This window comes from Orbilia oligospora, assembly GCF_000225545.1.
Source record: "Orbilia oligospora ATCC 24927 unplaced genomic scaffold scaffold00043, whole genome shotgun sequence".
Taxonomy (NCBI): domain Eukaryota; kingdom Fungi; phylum Ascomycota; class Orbiliomycetes; order Orbiliales; family Orbiliaceae; genus Orbilia; species Orbilia oligospora.
Window position 1 is genome coordinate 349,868 of NW_011645600.1, and position 18,157 is coordinate 368,024.

Below are 18,157 nucleotides of genomic sequence, written 5' to 3' on the forward strand. Positions count from 1 at the left end.
CTCGCAATCGCTACTTCGCCACCTGTCAGCCTATTCCTGCAGAAACTCAGCCATTCATTTCGCGTCTCAGTAAATTGATATTTATGCTATGGGGCGGCTTGTTTGTTTCACTGATGATATCTAGCTGCACTTCTGGTAGCTATGTGTACATAAATTTCTGTCCTCGGGTTTTGAAGAGGCAGGGAGGTGTATTTTCGCACAAGTCAATTGTAGCATGCGTTTTTCATGATACCCAGGGGCGAGACCAACTGAGTCTGGTAGATCAATCAAAATATCAAAATTCACAAGGAATTCGAATCCTAAAAAGATATATAGAGAGCTCGTAAGGACTCAAATAGGAGCTGTGTAAACCCCTTCCGACGATTAGGCAACATCCCACTGTGAGATACGCATGTATATACGATTTACAAGGTCATATGTCGTTTTTTAAAACGCGTGAAATAAATATTAAATGCCAAAAGCGCAGAATAGTTAACGTTATTTTAAACTCCCAAGTATGCACTTTAATATGGCATGCTCTAATATGCATATGTCCAAAAATGTCAATATCGTTATACACGTTTCCCACGCTTCATCCCACGTGAAACCCTTGCTCGCTGCACGATCGCAATTAGTTTTGAATATTCTGGGGCACTAGCTCGACTAAATAGCCATCAGGATCTGAAACAAATGCGATTTGATCCAAAATTCTTCGGTAACTTGGATGGATTGCCCCCTTCCCTATGCCCTTCTCTTCTTCGTATGAACTGAGTGGTATGCTTTCTCTAGTGGAAATACCAAGCTCTTTTAAAACTTTCACGCCTGCCCCCTTTAGTCTTTCTAACGCAGATTTTACATCAGGAATGGTAAACCCAATCTGCCCGAATCCTAAGTGTGGGGCATCGTTCCCTGTCGAATAATGTCCGTGGGGCTGCTTCTCGGAACCGTGAATATGGTAAAGTTCGAGTAAGCCTAGTGTATGTGGTAGGACGCTACAGGTTTTCTCTCCCCAGGCTTGCAAATCAGATCGATCTGTGTCTGTCTGTGGATATCCGAGATAGTAGATTGTAAAAGGACCGGTGTTCATGGTGAAAACTGTGCGCATCCCCATTAAATTGACGTAGAAGTTGAGGGAGGCTTCAGGATCACGGATTCTAAGCATCAGGTGATTAAGTTTATACCCTATTGTGGGGTCTGAAGGTGGTAATGGAGGGTCTGTCCGATAAGTGCTGCCATTTGGCAGGAATTCGCCTGCAGGAAATGGAGACGGAGAGTCGGTCATGATTGTTCCGTTTGGGGATAGCTATAGCTGTAGGTTCGGGTGGAGAATAGTCTTGTGATTGAATTCCTTTTCTCTTCTTTTTTTTACTATATCTTCAAGATTCCATGGATGCCGATGCGATGCGATGCGATGAGGCGGTGGTTTGAAAATTGGCAGCCTAGTCTGCGCAGGCGGCACGTCGCGGCGGCGATGACAGAAGTGTAGTAAATTATGAATAGACGTGTGGATATCCGTGGGGGTCGACAGTTCTAACGTAAATATTAAGCCGACCGGCTTATTTAACTGACAAATCTATCAAATCCTACTACTTCAAAGCTTCGTAAACTCGTATCGCAATGTGTAGTTTTAATTGTAGAAGTATTGTGGCTTATATGGGGTATGTATATATGTGCTTGTGATATAGATGGAGATTCTGAAGTTCTCGCTTGAAATGCGCAATGCAATGCAGAATTGTCAATTGCAGAAGGATTGGATTATAAACAAATTGTAGAATCCGAACGCGAAAGTTATACAAATAGTGTATTCCCAAACCTTCAATCTGGGGCAGTGGGGCTATCCCGACAGCTAAGCTCCAAACATGGTGTAGCGGCTTTCGGATAAGAAAGTTCTTCGGATCGAGAAACACGGTTATCAACTACATCATCTGTGTTGCTGTTGTGTTTTTTTTGCGTGTAACACCGGACCCAACACAAATCGAAGGGAATTGTGGCGCGGGTGGCTATTACATGGAAGTAATTACATCTTCGAGGCCCATTGCATTGTCATACGAGCTACAGTTACGGGATCAAGGGAATTTACTTGAAAATGCCTCGTCGATAGCCTTACTTACCTTCAATATCATGTCCAACATACAGCTAGCTTCAACCCGCGGGCCCGACGCCTAGCCTCATAATATCTCTCATATGGACCGGTATGGCTCTAGCTAAGAGCTCTGTGTTGTTCTACAAGGCGGCTACCTCTTTACGATTCGATTGCAATTGGTAAGAGATCTAGGTAATAACTTAAGACGGTGCAGTGGCGGTGACACATATGCCTGGGAAACGGGAGGATTTGAATGAGGCAAAAAAAAAAAAAAAACGAGGATTCGAGGCTGGGTTACGAGACTGAGGCGATATATTTCTGGATTCATGGATGTATAATCGCGCACACAGATTCATATGATATCGATTCGGACTCGGGCTCGTCTCCCATGACCAATGGTATTGTTTATCATGTGTCTTAGTCCGGCTTGGCCCCGCGGCCCTAAGTTAGATTCTAGAACTATCGATCATATCCTGCAGCAGCTATATACCCCGCCGCCGCCACCATGGCTGCCCTGCGGGCAAAAATACCCCTCTTTCGTATGATCATCTACGTGTAGATAATCAATGATTCTTTGGTAGATATGTGGTAGGCCGATAGGAAGATAGAATTATTTTTCATATATAATATACTCAGCTGATATCGATATCTATAGTCTCGGCGGCTAAGTCGGGTTCGGTTTTGGACTTAGTATCCTCTCAAAGCTAGCCATCCTAACTCAAATATTTTGAAAACTCCACTCGAGTGTGCGCCAGCACATAAAATATATTCCTCAAGTAAACAGGCCCGTTAACCGGCTGTTTATTTGTTCTATATACTGATAACAACGGTTTATTTCTAAATACCCCGTGCCTCGAATTCAGCTGCTCTTGAGCTCAGCCAACGCCACCATGCATTGGAGACCGCCTGAAATATAGCCGGTATCGTAGACGACATAGATCATCAAAAAGAGGATTCAACATACTGTACACCAAGCTACCCTTGCAAGTTAACTGCAGACTAGCTTTTCGTATGTATGCCGTGCCAATTTTTTCCCACTTATTAGATATTCAGATTCACTAATGAGATTAGTCACATTTGCCTTCAATTCAACTGCTCATGTAGGATCAATCAATTGAACGTAGACTATGAGATCATGATATCATCGTACATAGACATAGCCCAATCGCAACTGCAATATTCTATGCATACTTCCGATTCATTCGCCCTAATCTATGCACGCAAGAAGAGTCGACTCGGCATGCATAGCTTAGGTTAGTCTCAATACCAACTGACCTATTAATTCTGAACAGCCTTATGTTATCATGATCATGATATATCGATAAGAAACTGCGGCTGCGGGTTCTTCCGGATGATAAATCTACCATATATATATGCGCATATGCATGTACGAGAATGCATGGATCCATGGAGTACGAAGTTGTGGCTTTGTCTCACTCCAGTCAATTAGTACACGGCACGTTAGCGTTAGCCCCGAGGCTGGTCAATTAGGATCTTAGAATCATTGGTCCTGAATTTTTTGATTACCGCGATATCATGCATGCGATGTGGGAGGTTTGAAATTTCTTCACAAACTTTGTTACATATATATAATCATTATGTTAGGTGTGCTAGAGTCGAGTCGATTACTCCATATCACGATCGTTTGCATATCAGTAGAGCTCTTCATCAAGATGTGAGAATTGATTCGCTGAATTAGGTAAATCTGAGTTGAAAAAATGCGTGAGATTTATCGTTAGGCAAAATTCAGACTTACGCGAATATGCACTAGTATATTAATATTCAACAAGTATCCAGCTGCGCAAGGAATTGTCTAAAACAGGAACCCACCCCAACTATATTCGAGATCTGTCCGATCGATCGTGATTGAATGATTCCTTTTGAGCTTTCCTAGCAATCCTAAGCAATCCTAGCGAACTTAGCTGCAAATCCTAATTAATAATTATCAGGATCTAAAAACCCTAGCGTAAATATAGTCTGGTGGAGCTCTATGTGAACGCTAGGAAGCGATCCCTAGACTAAGGTAAATACTATGAGACCTCCGGTTTAGCTAAAGTTACACAGACACAACTGGCTCGCGGTCGGTATCCAATAGGACATCGTGCTGCATACGATCACGATATGATCATACGTTATACACGGGATACTGATCCTTTTTCTAGCATGCATGACCGCGCGACGTATACATGAAAGCAACCAGTCTTTAATTTAGAGGCCTCGGCCGAGGAACTTCAGGGCTGGGTAGCATCTGACTAGGGTAAACGAGGTCGCGGGGTATACTAAGTTCCTATTGACATCGCACAAGGAGGGGGTCGCGGAAATCTTAAGAGCTAGCTGGAGCATCTACAACCTATATCAAAAATGCAACATCGTGATAACAAAAAACCGTTAGATGTCAATTCCGAAATGCCGGTTCTCATGCATAGTTTGAGTATTAATTGTAGGACATATAATATACATAACCATTTTTGTACCGATACTGAATCATTAAATGTGATACTTCTGATTTGCTTCCAATTTGAGTACACTGAGTTCGTGAATATTGGTAGGCAGTCGTGTACAGTTACATGCATGTGCGGGCTATAGCGCTATTCTTTTGTAGTGTTATCTGATTGGCCAATTAACTAACGGTATCCCAACATCAGAATTAAAACCCGGCCAATAATATATACGAGAAGGCTATATTCGAGCAGATATATATATAGGATAGCTGTAGATGCTATATTGGACTTTCAGGCTTGAGTGCCGGAACAAACTATTGGGTCTTATCCATCAATTACGCGACGCGACAGAGAGAATTAGGTATGTGGGGTAAAAGTGTACGTCTAGGCTCTAAAATAAGGGTTTTACTGCATTTTAATGGGGTAGACCACATATTTGGAGGTTATTATTACTTCTTGGGCTAGCTAACTATAGTACTACTCGCCAACGGTTTGACGAAGACAACGACTACATGTGAGGCCACGATTCGAAGCAGAATGATATTAGTCAGAGAGAATACTCTTTTGGACTATAAAATCTTGATCAACTATTCAGAGGAGTATACTAACCTCCAACACAGTACAACCAGCTCTAAATCTAGAGATACATAGGATTTGATTAAGAGCTCGAGCTTGAAGCACGCCGTCTACGAAATCCATCCACGCATGGCAAACAGTCAACGGTTACATTTTCGATGTAGGGAAAAGCAGCAGTGCGGTTGTAAAAGGAAAGAAGGAAGGCATGATAGCCTTGGCTCCCTAGATATGAGTCTAGAGTAGAATATTCGAATTGTGAGTGTTTTATCATGATTCGCGTACTATCAATCATTCCCTAGAATCTATAGATCTGGGAACGAAGGACTTACCACTGGGTTGTGTTGGTAGTGTGGCAGAATGTGATGAGGCTCGACGCCTCGTAAACTCGCCTGATATGTGGCCCTGTGGCGTGCGAAAGATGTACATATAGCTTGCAGCCTTGAGCCCTTGACTTTTCAATGTTATAGGATCCCGGCAGTGTGCGGAAAGGTTTACATGCACTTACGAGCCTGCGGCCGCGGCGGATTCGGAAGTGCCCCTGTGCTTTCTGTATTATTAATCATTTTAGACAGCGACTTCCGGTTAGTTGGAGCAAGATCTTGTCCAGATCCGTTGCCCTGCATGCAACGTCGCTGCCCTTTGAACACTAACTAGGCCAGCTTATAAGCCTAGTTATATATATATGTTATCGATGCCATGTATGGTTTTAGTATTCTGGAGTCGCTCATTTGTATGCGGTTCAGGCTATTAATGTCTGTTAGCAGACGTTTCTTTGTATGGGATGATACTGGAGACAAAGTTCGCAACTATCTCGGATCCGGAAACTGAGTTTTCCGACGGATTCAACTATCGATACAGGGATTTGGACCCTTCTTCTATACTTCTCCTACCAGGCGCCATTTTAGTTCTTACTGTTAGATAGGCGGCTCCAAGTGCCGTATTGTGGGAGAATATCGTGATATATTGACATGACAAGACTTAGCATACGTCAAGCCAACAGATATTCAATCAAGACGGAGGAGAAAGCCGAATTAATCGGTGATAGCATGGTGATAACAGCCAAGGGAATAGTGCCAGGGAATTTCAAAAAAAACGTCAGTTAAGAAATGCTTGTCATGAATCCGGGCGCTAGGGTAAGTTGACGTCATGTGGAAATGTTTGCTTGGTCGCTGACCAACCATATTGCAATTGCGCCAGGCGAACGGTAATGACCGGAATACCTTCATCCTAAAAAGAATCATATCGTGCTAACTAATTGATTAGTCTGCAGGCAGCTGAGTTATCATATCTGAGATGTCTGGGGAGCAAGGAGGGGTTCTGATTCTGGATTCAGAATTTTTCCATTGATTTATATAGTAATCCACTAGGTCCTGTAACTTTGTCGCTTTCAGACATCTATTTTTCTCTCACTCTCTAGATTTCTCTCCCTCGCCGCGCCATGCTTTCGTGATCTTGCTCCCACCTCTTTCGCTATCATATCTTTTCTCCGTTCGGCTTCGAAGCTTAGAATTTGAGATTTGAGACTCGAAATTTAGACGTCATCATGGCTAGTCCGAGTAATAGGCGACCATCAGAGCCAAGCCCCAGCCGATACAGTTCTAACAGCCCGGCCCATGGATACAGCTTTGCTGGGAGCAGCGCCTCTGGTGGCAACGCAGGTCTAGGTCTAGGTCCAAGTTCACCACACACTCAACACATCGACAACGCAGCAAGCACAGACAGCACTTTCCCCGTCGATAACCTCAACATTGAGCCTGTAAACACCTCCAGGCGGTTCTTTCCTCGTCGGCCGGTTGGTTCCAGGCCGAATAGACTCGAACTTACACAGTCAATTCCTTCGGTTGTCTCTTCGACAGGTGGTGTTCGAAATAGTAGAGCGAGCACTGTATCTGCGGCTAGTCGCCCACCGACAATTAGACTTCGTCGACTCCCTTCCAATCCCGATCTTAACAATGCTTATGGCCACGATCAAGCCCAGACTGCTCACCAAGCAGCTATGGCTCCTCAATCTTCAATGCACTTGAATGTTCCACTTCCTACACATACTAGGCCTAGGAGTCTGTCGGACCCGGCTCGGCACTCGTGGCTTAATGATCCTGGGCCGATCCGTTCATCCCAGATTATGTCTCCAGTGCAGGAAGTGCCTCCAGATTTCCCACCTACTCCTCCTCCGAAGATCCCATTTGCGAGCAACGGCCCTCCAGTTCCACCAAAAGAAGCACTGGAGGACGCTCCTATCCTACCTCTTGCACCAACACAAAGGCCGGCGCCGACTAGTCGTTTTAGTAGTGGGTTTTCCGTGGCAGGTGCAAGAAATTTACTAGGTATGAAGCAGAGGATGGACGATGTTGATCGCATGATGCAACCGCCTCCGAGGCTTCCTCAGTCTAGGAGGGAATATAATCAAGATGTCGTCGATTTGCTTGATGTAATTGGTACGTTACGAGTTACAACAAGCCCTATTTTTCATAGAGAGATGATATTAATATCAGAAATAGATCCCGAAGTCTCAACATTATCAACCCTTACAAACGTCCAAAATTCGCTTTTTATACCAAATCTAGGCAGTTTTATAAATAGACACCCAACTTATGACCTTTCATCCATCGCTGGTCGGGAATCCCGGAGAGGTTCCCGAGCCGAACAGCCAACCACCTCAATGATCGAAGATATACAAGTACCCCCGGAAGAAGAAGTTCCGCCCGAAGATAATGGAGCTCCTGTTTCGCCGGCTCTGCAGCGGCAGCGGAGTCGCGCTCTAAGTATAACATCGAATTTGACGGATTCCCATTATGCGGTTTTGCCACATGGAGTAACGATTGATGACTGGACGGAGGAAGAGAGAGCTATGCTTGACGACCACGTGCGACACCTTCTACATTCGAAACGTGAGAAATTCAAGCGAGGATGGCGAGGATTCAAACAATACGTAAAGCGACGTAAGTTATGCTTTCTATCCGAACTTATCAGACTGTTGCCCCTAACAGCATACATTTCTTTTAGCGTTGGGATTGTTCGTAACGATATATGCAACATTAATCACTCTTTTCGGTCTCGCCTGGGTTCTTTTCTTGATCGGTTGGATCTATGTTGGCGAAAAACAGCTTTACGTCATCAACATCATCGACAATGTCCTCGTCGCTCTCTTCGCTATTGTTGGTGACGGGTTGGCACCTTTCCGTGTCGTCGATACTTACCACATGATATTTATCGCCCGCTATCACTTCTTAACTTGGAAATTACGTCGGAAGCGGAAACTCCCCGAACTTCAAGATCACAACGACCTGCCCACTCGCCAATTCGTCTCGATGGAAGTTGACAGAGCCTCTGTAATAAGAGATCTTGAGGCTTCATGGGAGGAGCGTGATGAGTCGCCTGTGCTTGATGAAAAGCAACAGGAGCGATTTGAGCACCACTCAATGAAGTTTGCAAAATCGCATACCTATTATCGGCCACACGAGACACGTACTCATTTTGCCTTCCCTGTCAAGCTGTTGATTACGGTAACAATTCTTCTTGATTTCCATTCTATGTTCCAGATTACTCTTGGAGGTGTTACATGGGGTATTAGCTACCATCACCGACCTGCTGCTCTTACTGCAACTATACTCTCATGCTCTATTGCTTGTAATATTGCCGCCGGTATCACAATATCTATCGGGGATCGGATGACAAGGAAAAAGCGAATTATTGAGCAGGAGTTTAGGCAGGGTTTGACGGAGGAGGCTATTGGGCATGTGAAGAAAAAGGTACGGAAGGAGAAAGAGAAGGCGGCCATGGAAGAGTTAGCAGGTACGGCTAGTACGAGCGCTGATGCATTGGGAGGATCTAATGAGAGTTCGAGGTTGAGCTTATTGGCAGATGAGAAGGAGAAGGAGAAGGAGAAGGAGAAGGAGAAAGACAAATCCCGTTCTCGCTCGAAGTAGATGTCGCAAGATAGACCCACATTCCCTTTCCCTTTCTTTTCTTTCAAAAAACGGCAGCACGAACTTGATCTTCTTGACTTGCCTGACACGAATGGTATACCTGTTTTAAGTATATTATTTTAATATCCCGTCTGCTGCATGAGGGGTCCGATTCTGATATTGAAGAGCTTTGCTTGATGAAATTTGCACGAACTTAGCGCGCGTGGGTTTTTTTTAATGCTGGATCATGATTTACAAATGGGAGCTTCTTTTACATGTAAACGGTTTACAGGTTTGAAGCCACGATTATAATACGATAAGAAGTTTTCGGTACGAAGAATACATAAAAAATAAATTAATTACATGACGAAATCGATCAAGTTCAGCTCAAAGAGCGACGTACAAGTGTAGACTGCTGTTCATGACAAGCTCTTATAAACTGCAGGTTCTCCTCTTCGCTCGCCCCCTCAAAGGTTCCAATGGGTTCCCGAATGAGCCTAAAAACCGTCCCCTCTACCATTGTTATTTCTCTCCCCGCATAAGGGTATTCACAATTTGTGAAAAACCTCCCTCTTTCGTTAACTTCATCCTCGTCGACCGTTTGAACTTTCCATTTCCAAGCTGGTGGTCTATCTTCAAATGTAAACTCCCACAAGAGTTCGTAACAATCCTCGACAGTAGCTTCGTCTTTGAACTGGTAACCATTGTATAGCCACCCCCATGCCTCCCCTGCTGCGTCCCTCCTCTTACGCTGATAAACTAGCTCCAGCTGTTTAATCTTTCCAGTATCATACCAATCCATCACCTGGGCCAAACAACCCAGATCCCTCCGCGCCTGACGAACCTCCACGGCCACCTTTTCCAAATTTGGAAAGTTATCTTGAAAGAGTTTACCATATTCTGAAAATGGTGGAAGTGACCATTTATGGAGGTTTCCTGGCATTATGGAAGATATCATCGACTGAGTGATGAATATGTCATGAATATTATTTTTAATGCGTTTGTCTAGTTTTTCGATGATGTTTTTGGTGGTATGTCCGAAGCTGGCGAATATGAATCTACTTCTGGAAATTAATTCCAACAGCTTTGGAGTTATTTTCGTTCCATCGAAGTCGGTGTCCCAGGCTGCAGTGCCGGAAGTACAATCTTCCAAGGCCTTGAGAACACGATGACGTTGACGGTCGAGACTGTCAGAAAGTTCAGCCCCAAAGCGGCTGGATACTTGGGAATAATACTGTATTGCTGGTTCTGGGAAAGGGGAGAACTCGAAGCTTATTCCACCAGGGAACTATAAAAACATTGCCACTCTGTGAGTATACGTTTGCACTTAACCAGTCCGATTTTTGGGACTAACAGTACTAGTTTCTAGAGATGGGGATAGCAAGACTAACCATTTTCATAGCCTTGTAACTATGATTATAGTCAGGGAAAACCCATGGCGAATTATACACAAAGTTGACCTCGAAGGGGAGGAGGGTTTCATATATCTGGTCGCGAATTTCGCCGGGAAGAGAGAACCAGCTGTGATTTTGTTAATGCCATGGACCGAGTCATAGACCTTATATGTAATATAGTTGATAACTTTTAAACGGAGCGGATTGGTTACATACTCGAAATCTTTGTCATTGTCTGTACTTAAATTCTCTCCAGCAGCATCCGATGCTATTGTGATCTTCGGCTCTGAAACCTCAGACATTTTGAATCTTTGGATCGTTATATCTTTGTCCGTACAATTGGTCGTTCGATGGGAGACAATGAATACAGACTCTAAACCACAAAGAATTATCCCCAATAAAAAAAACGATACTTCCCTACACTTATATATCTATAGTTTCTTTCAAACACCAAGCTCATACCATAAGATAAGATTACTGTTCTCATAAACATAAGCCCTTAAATTTGTCATGGATTCGAAATGCGTTGCGTGAGGCTCCAGGAGGAGGTTGGGTTAACCATTTCGCTTACCCTGCTACCGGCCGACATCCATGTCCTGTGGGACACAAACGCATTTCCAAGCTACTTTCTTGACTCATCTTCTGGAACAAGAGGAGATTGATTGGGGATAGTGCTGAGAGGGGTTGGTAAATATGAGTCTCTGAAGACTAAACTGGTAGTCATCCTGACTCGGTGTGGTAATTCGATTAACTTGAAGCATTGAATATCGTGATCGCGCGTGCGCGCGTGATGCATGGTGTTTGGGGTTTCGAGTTTGCGCTGGCAACTCGCAAGGTGGATTCTTGTATCTGGACATGATAAAGAGGGTCCAATTGATTAAACTCTTAGATGACTAAATCTAACTATAAAATTTAATTCTTTTTTTTAACTTAAACATTGCGCTTTGATATCAAGGCCGAGTCTCGAGATCTCTTCAGAAAATGTCAAATTGATACAGGAATTTGAGCGGTGTATGCAACAAAAACAACACAGGCCTGCTGTCGACTTAAAGGAAAACCATGCTAACACTATTGTCTAAGCTTTGTTAGAAAAGGGAGATGCCCCACACATACTTTGGGGGGTATTGCCTATGTGATGGCGTATACACGTGGATAAATTGCACGAGATGTGGTTCTTTAAAAATGGGGGGGTAGTATTGTCTTTCCCAGAAACTCTGCAGAGAGAACAGCGCACCTCACTTGGTTTCTTAATCCTTCTTAGGAGAGTTCTTAGGAGTCTTCTTCGGGGAAACCCTTTTCCCTGGTCGCTCATCATCCTTAAATATCCTCGGATCGCCTGGAATTCTTCCATACGCAATATCGTAAAATGGTGACTCGTCCCAAGGTAATACTGAAGCCACGGGTGCACGGTCCTGAAAACACCCAGTTTCTCGACGAGCAGACGTGCCCTGGGTCGGTGCCGAATTCTTCTTTACCCTCTCGGGAGGTGGGTCGTCGTCGGTCTTTATCTCCCATGCTTCTTTCCAAGTTTTGATTTCAGATTTGCCGACGGATGGGGTGTAAGGTAGTAGTCCGTATTTTCCATATACGTTCTCCTTTCGGGTTCCCGGAGTGTCAGTGGGTTTATCTTGAGGATTGTCTGACATTATGAAGGTATTGTGATAGAGATTTAATATGAGATTTTTATAGATTCTTTGGATCTTATGGATGAGGTTTGGAGGATGTAGCACTAATATCTTGTATTTAGACTGCTGATTCTTAGGAAATCTTGGGACATTCAAGCAGTCTGCATTAATCTACGGCCGGCATTTTATATCCAGAGGTCTGATCCGTGAGAGATCTGTCAGGTGTTTAAAGTGGCACTAGTGTATTTACATATACGTGTATTCAAGAGATATCGAAGTCATCGAAATCATTAATATTGGTATCATGATCGCAGCTGGTCACAGTACTAAAGTTTGACCTAACCAATTACCCAAATATTGGTTCCGATTTGCGAAGCTTGGGCGCACTGTAGCACAAGATTCCCTATGTTTTCGAATTATGCAATGCTGATCCATCATACTTTATCCAGCTGCTACTCTATTCCCTCGTGTGATTCTATAACGTAATCCAATTCTAAGTGGGTACGGTATACATGCAAATATATATGCACCTGTCGCGAAACCGTTTGCGGTCATAGGGGTTCGTGACATTAAGCCCATGGTAAATTCTAGAAGCGATGATATATACGTTCAAGGATATGTCAACCGTCTCGCTATTGGTAGAATTGAACATGATTTTGTAATTCTTTACAAATTGTATCTCCATAGAATATGACTGAGAGTAAAACTTTTTGACTTTTGATGCTCTTGTAGACGCCGAAGTCTATATTAGGAATACATACAAAGAAATCCATCCAGAGACACCTCCACATGCTTGCTTGCCCAAAAATACAGATACTCAAAAACTTTAAATATATATACAATAGAAGTGTCTTGATATGAATGGTGACGATGCTTAATCACGCCATCAATTGCCATCCTCCGGCTTCTTGGTCGCAGGCGTAACATGAACTTCCACGTCGTCAATCTCGCCATCTGCTAGCTCAACAAACTCATCATCTGAATCGCTAGAGTCACTAGAATCACTATCATCTGATTCGTCGGATTCATCAGAAGATTCGATACCTTCTTGTTCCTCCTGTGCTTGACGAATCTTCTCTTGGATCGAATTAAGCTCCAGGAAAGCGGAAAAGATGTCATCTTGGGCTTCTTGGAACTCCTTTCCTTCTTCCTCCGTAATACCTTCGCCTAGTTCGAGAGGGGTGTCCTCAACACCCGAAAGTTCTGGGGGTATAGCTGTAGATTCTGTGTGTGCCCGGATAGGATGCTCTGGGTCTGGTGCGTCTTCAGGAATGAAATAGGGACCGTCTTTGAGCTCTAAAGGCTCATAAATGGACGGTGAATCTTCTGGGTCGTTCTCATCTTCTCTCGTCTCTGATTCGATTTTCTCTTCTTCGGGTGAAGGTTCCTCGACCGCAGATGTTTCGGATTCTGTGATGGATTCCTGGCCCTCTGAAGCAACTGGCTCAGTATTGGCTGGGGTGCTGCTGCTGTCATCTTGCTTCAAGGTTATTGGCTCAAAGGAATCTTCGTATTCCGGTTCTGCTTCCACTTCAGTTGAGCGTACGTTATCTTGCTCAGTGGGAGCCTGTGCGGTATCATGGGAAGCACCGCCTTCGAACGGTAGGAATTCGAATGCTGCGTCTTCCTCTGCTACTTCTTCTGGAAGCTTGGGAGCCTCAGACGATGTGTTTGTTCCATCTTCCCACGGTAACTCATCCTCCATTCCAGGGAATCGTGCGGTATGGGTGTCTACGGTCCTTAACATAACACCACTTTCCTCCCCAGGGCCAAAGTATCGACCTAAAGTCGCACCGCAAACACCGTACATGCGATAGATCCGTCTCCAGGCAAGGCCTTCGACAGGACTATCCACTTGAATAACACCGTCAATCATTGGAGCATACCTATGGTCTCCAACGGTCTCCTCAAGGAATATTGTTGTGACCTGGCCCTTTGGCTCCACGAACTTCCCTTTTTCGTTTTGGAATGGGTATCTAGCGACACGACCGGCCATTTGTGCGTATCTTTGGTACCCGGTTGTTGGGGCCATAATGTACGCGTGAGTAAAGTGCGGCGTATCCATGCCCCTTGCGGCCACACCTGAGGTGACCCAGATTGTAGTATCTGCCTTGGTTCGGACTCTTCCATCAGCAGATGGAGGGGGTCCGGGGAGGTCCGAGCGGCCGAGTGGTATATTTTTCGCAGCGCAAGTATCAGCCCTTAGGACCTCGGCGTTAAAACCTGCGTTCTCGAGGGCTTCGATATATTGTGCTCTTGAGGCAGTCGGAGTAAGGAATACGAGGACTCGCTCAGGATAATTATCCCGTTTCAGCAAAACATCCAGAATTTCAACGACTATTTTCTTCGGGATACTGGTATGTCTGAAGTCGTTTGCAAGCTCTGTGATCACATCCCTGACTTCAAGGTTTCCACCAACTATCCCCGTGGGGTACTTGTATTTGTCTATACTGCCTTCTTCTTCCTTTAGGAGATTTTCTTGGGCTGCTTCAACAGCTAAAGCTTCCTTGCTCATCAAATCTGATCGGGGATCTTCGTGTATTTTCAGCACATTGATATACTTCTCGATCTCGGCTTGTTCATCAGATGATCGAATCAGTGGATCTTGTTTGAACATGGGAATATCTCTCATCAGACCCGTGTTGATATCCACGCTCAGCGCATAATGCTTGATTCTTTCCGGAAGTCTCACAATGGGGCCGATCTTTTCATGGTCGAATAGCTTTGAGAAGTCTTGTATCCCAAGGTTTACCATTTGGTTTGCCTTGCTGTCGGTCTTAGAAAACCCAATCCAGTTTTTCGAGTAGACGAGTTTGGATCTCAGAATTGGCGATAGGTTTGGAGAAATGCAACAGAATTGTATGGGGTCTGGAGTTTGCTCTTGCTGATGAGCTAGCAATTCTCGCCGTGCAATCAAGAAATCGACACAAGTTTCCAGTGGGGTTGGTTTGGCCCATCTAGCCTCCTGCCTGATTCTCTTCTGTTGTATCATGTCTCCAAGTGCCTTGGGGGGCGGTCTCTGATTGACCATAGCATCTACTTCGTCTGCTACGATAACTTTCACGTTATCTAGATTAACGTAGTTCTTAGACTGTGGATCGTTCAGAATATCGAGAAATCTAGTGGGTGTAGTGACGATAATATGCGGGCTAGGGTTCTTTTTCAGCCTTTCGATTTGTTCATTCTCCCCAACTTCATCGCTAAGACGAGTAAATCCTTGGAAGATGGTATCTTTGGGAGGAGCAGACTGCCCAGACTGGGTGAGGGCACCGACGAGGTTATCTAGGGTGTCCATATACTGTTTCATGAGGTCGATAGTCGGAACGAAGATAATACCGGTGGTACTTGGTACCTTTTTAGAGGTACCATCGGGCTTCGTAACCACGCTCAAACTCCTTGCTAGCTGAAGTAGCCACAGAGTAGTAATAAAACTCTTTCCTGACGCAGCTGGACCAGTAGCGCACAAGCTATAGCCTTCCTGCAACAGCACAAGCATATTCCTTTGTGTGAATGATAGTGATTTGATGTTTGGATATGCCTTTGCCAGTGCTTTCTTCACAACCGGTCGTAGTGATGATTCTTCAAATGTAGTCGGTTTCACTAGATTGTCTAAAATCCGCTGAGCCGGATCCCGCTTTTCAGCTTCCTCACGTTGCAACTTGTGCAACTTTCTAGAGAAATCCGCATCTCGTGCGTTGGCCATGATTGCCTGCAGGTCTGGGAGGTTCTCCTGTGCAGCTCTGCCTACTACACCTCCATCGATTTGATACCGAGATTGCTCGAACTCGACTCCGTCGCTTACTTCATCAGGATATTCGTCTTCAGCCGGTTTGTATTTCCGAGGACCTCCATATCGCTTTTTCGAGATGTATGCATCAGCTTCGTCTCTTTCGTCATATCGTCGATTCTGGGGACGCCGTGGCTGTCCTCCCCGATGACCCCATCCATCTCCCCGGTCGTAGCTTTTTCCTCCCTGTCGTTCTCCTCCATATCCTTTACCCCCACCCCGTTGTTCATAGCGTTGGCGTTGTAACGAGGCAGCTGTCGTGTGATAATCTCGAGAGCATAACGGATTGCGCAAAGGACTGGACGGCGACGAAGACCACCTAGCAGACTGGAAGCAACGTTGACATATGTAATTCGTCGGCGAGGTGGCTTGTTTGCCTAGAAGTCGGCTGTTGAGACGAAGCATTGCATATGCGGCGTGCAAGGTTTTGGAGAGTTAAGTTCTTCACTCTCTCGTTTTTCTTGGAGGCCTGTCGCTTAAAAAATTATTGTAGTTCGCTTTGGGCTGGCGAACATTTTTGGGGCTGTGGCTTGGCATGTGCAGGGTTTCCGGAAAGGGGCTCAACACGCAAATTGCAACAAAGTGACCTCGATTTTGGTTGACATGCACGACCAGCACTTGCAGAAAGCCTCGTCTTGTCTCTTTCGCAATACTTATTGGTATTTAAATTTAATAGGGGCGTAGTGCACTGACTTATAATAGGCTCTAGCAGAGCTAATGCATATTTTCTCTCAGGACTGTATCCTATGTAGTATACGGTGTGTATCTAGCGCCCTTCAATAGAATCAAGAACATGCTAAAGGGGTCGACCGGTCGCAACGTTCCATAACGAAACTTCCCTTCGAAAGTACTAGTTTAAGTTGTTGCTATACGATGAGAGGGTGTAAAGAGCCCCTATAGAAACTCAATAAGTCTACGCAGGCAAATATTTCGTGCCCGTATGTAGACATGTACATTTTGACGTTTCCGATAATGACCCAGCGCGCAATACCCATGGAAGAACTAGAGTACTCGGCGAGATACGAAGGGCCCCAAAACAAGATTGGCTTACAATCAATCTAGGCATTCACTATGGCGCGGACTCTGATTAATTAAACTTGGATTTAAGGTTAAACACTAAAACGTTAATCGGTTCAGATCATTGTCCATGCAGGGCATCTGTAATATATTGATGCGATTTTCATATCCTAAAAGGGAAGGAGAGTGTATCCAATAGGCGAAACGATATTTGCTTGTAATATGCGTCTAATAGCGGTTTAGATTGCAGCCTAACATATAAAAATATTGTTGTCATAGCAATGATTTCATTTGATTGAGATCCTCCTTATCATTCTCGATAATACCATATATATGCATAGCCATGGCACAATTGTGCTGGGTGGCCCGTTTGACGCAACTGTAGACTCCAATTGCCAATAAGGTCATTTAATAGATCGATCATGGAACCTCGATACACATAGTCTTCTCAGATCATCTAGTCATTTGGCAAAAATCAAGGATAGAGGCGGCTTTCCAACTGCGAATGAGCTCTTGGGACCTTTGCCACCACAAAACTGAAGCTTTGGGAAAAATTCAATGCCGGACTATTATCGTAGCACAGCCTCCCATAGTTGTGATATAGTATCGGAGGGTGTATGCGAGACCTCTACGAGATACTTTTGTAGAACAGTATTTGAAGTCAGGATTTGAAGTTAGCAGAGCATTAAAAAGACCGAGTAGTGCCCGAGGTCTCACTTTCGATTGGTCGGTAGGATTGATAGCTTCGTAGTACTAACCCTACATGTTAGTTTTGTCTTTAATAGTTAGTACTTGAAGTAAAATCCTAATTTACCTAAAACGAACATACAGGGTGGAGTCTATGCCGATAGTTGATTCACTTGGCTGATTGCGGGCATCTTCACGAATATTGAAAATCGCGCGCGAATACTTGCTGCTTGAAAAAAAGTACACTAACTGCGGGGTCCAAAACGAGGGAGGGAGGGTTTGCGACCCCGCTCGATGTTGAGCAGAACAGACTCAGTGGGACCTCATAGCAAGCTATCGATATCGATATGGTCAAGGCATTTGATATGGCTCCAACGAAGGCTCAACCTTCCCATATCCCCCACTAGTACCCCCAAGAGGGATTGTACTTCGGGATGGCTTACCACTATATTATCGATTGGTCGAGTCCCCTCCGAGAGGGTCCGGACTTACCAAACCATCTACATAGATAGGAAGCATGTATTCGCGTGCGGGAGGGGGGGTGTGCGGAGTTCGGCCAACTTGTTCTCAACAGATGCATCTGCGCCAAGATGCACGAGCTTCGAGCTTGTCAATTAAAGCCGGGGTGCATACAAGTAGTTAGTAGATTAGGATCTGACTTTT

At 44.6% G+C, this 18,157-nt stretch overlaps 5 protein-coding genes across 5 annotated transcripts; 1 reads left to right on the forward strand and 4 right to left on the reverse strand.

The window, feature by feature from the left end:
• Positions 1-610: 610 nt before the first annotated feature.
• Positions 611-1,261, reverse strand: AOL_s00043g110 (uncharacterized protein; the record flags this gene model as incomplete). The annotated part of the gene is made up of 1 exon (XM_011120597.1): positions 611-1,261. One exon carries the CDS (start codon positions 1,259-1,261, stop codon positions 611-613), a length of 651 nt encoding a protein of 216 aa, XP_011118899.1.
• A 5,361-nt stretch (positions 1,262-6,622) lies between these two features.
• AOL_s00043g111 (uncharacterized protein) lies at positions 6,623-9,005 on the forward strand (the record flags this gene model as incomplete). The annotated part of the gene is made up of 3 exons (XM_011120598.1): positions 6,623-7,514; positions 7,578-8,018; positions 8,083-9,005. The coding sequence occupies 3 exons, from the start codon at positions 6,623-6,625 to the stop codon at positions 9,003-9,005; spliced, it is 2,256 nt and encodes a 751-aa protein (XP_011118900.1).
• A 361-nt stretch (positions 9,006-9,366) lies between these two features.
• On the reverse strand, positions 9,367-10,680 carry AOL_s00043g112 (uncharacterized protein; the record flags this gene model as incomplete). Its single annotated transcript, XM_011120599.1, has 3 exons — positions 9,367-10,272; positions 10,376-10,505; positions 10,595-10,680. 3 exons carry the CDS (start codon positions 10,678-10,680, stop codon positions 9,367-9,369), a joined length of 1,122 nt encoding a protein of 373 aa, XP_011118901.1.
• A 945-nt stretch (positions 10,681-11,625) lies between these two features.
• AOL_s00043g113 (uncharacterized protein) lies at positions 11,626-12,024 on the reverse strand (the record flags this gene model as incomplete). Its single annotated transcript, XM_011120600.1, has 1 exon — positions 11,626-12,024. The coding sequence occupies one exon, from the start codon at positions 12,022-12,024 to the stop codon at positions 11,626-11,628; it is 399 nt and encodes a 132-aa protein (XP_011118902.1).
• An 865-nt stretch (positions 12,025-12,889) lies between these two features.
• Positions 12,890-16,195, reverse strand: AOL_s00043g114 (uncharacterized protein; the record flags this gene model as incomplete). The annotated part of the gene is made up of 1 exon (XM_011120601.1): positions 12,890-16,195. The coding sequence occupies one exon, from the start codon at positions 16,193-16,195 to the stop codon at positions 12,890-12,892; it is 3,306 nt and encodes a 1,101-aa protein (XP_011118903.1).
• Positions 16,196-18,157: the final 1,962 nt, after the last annotated feature.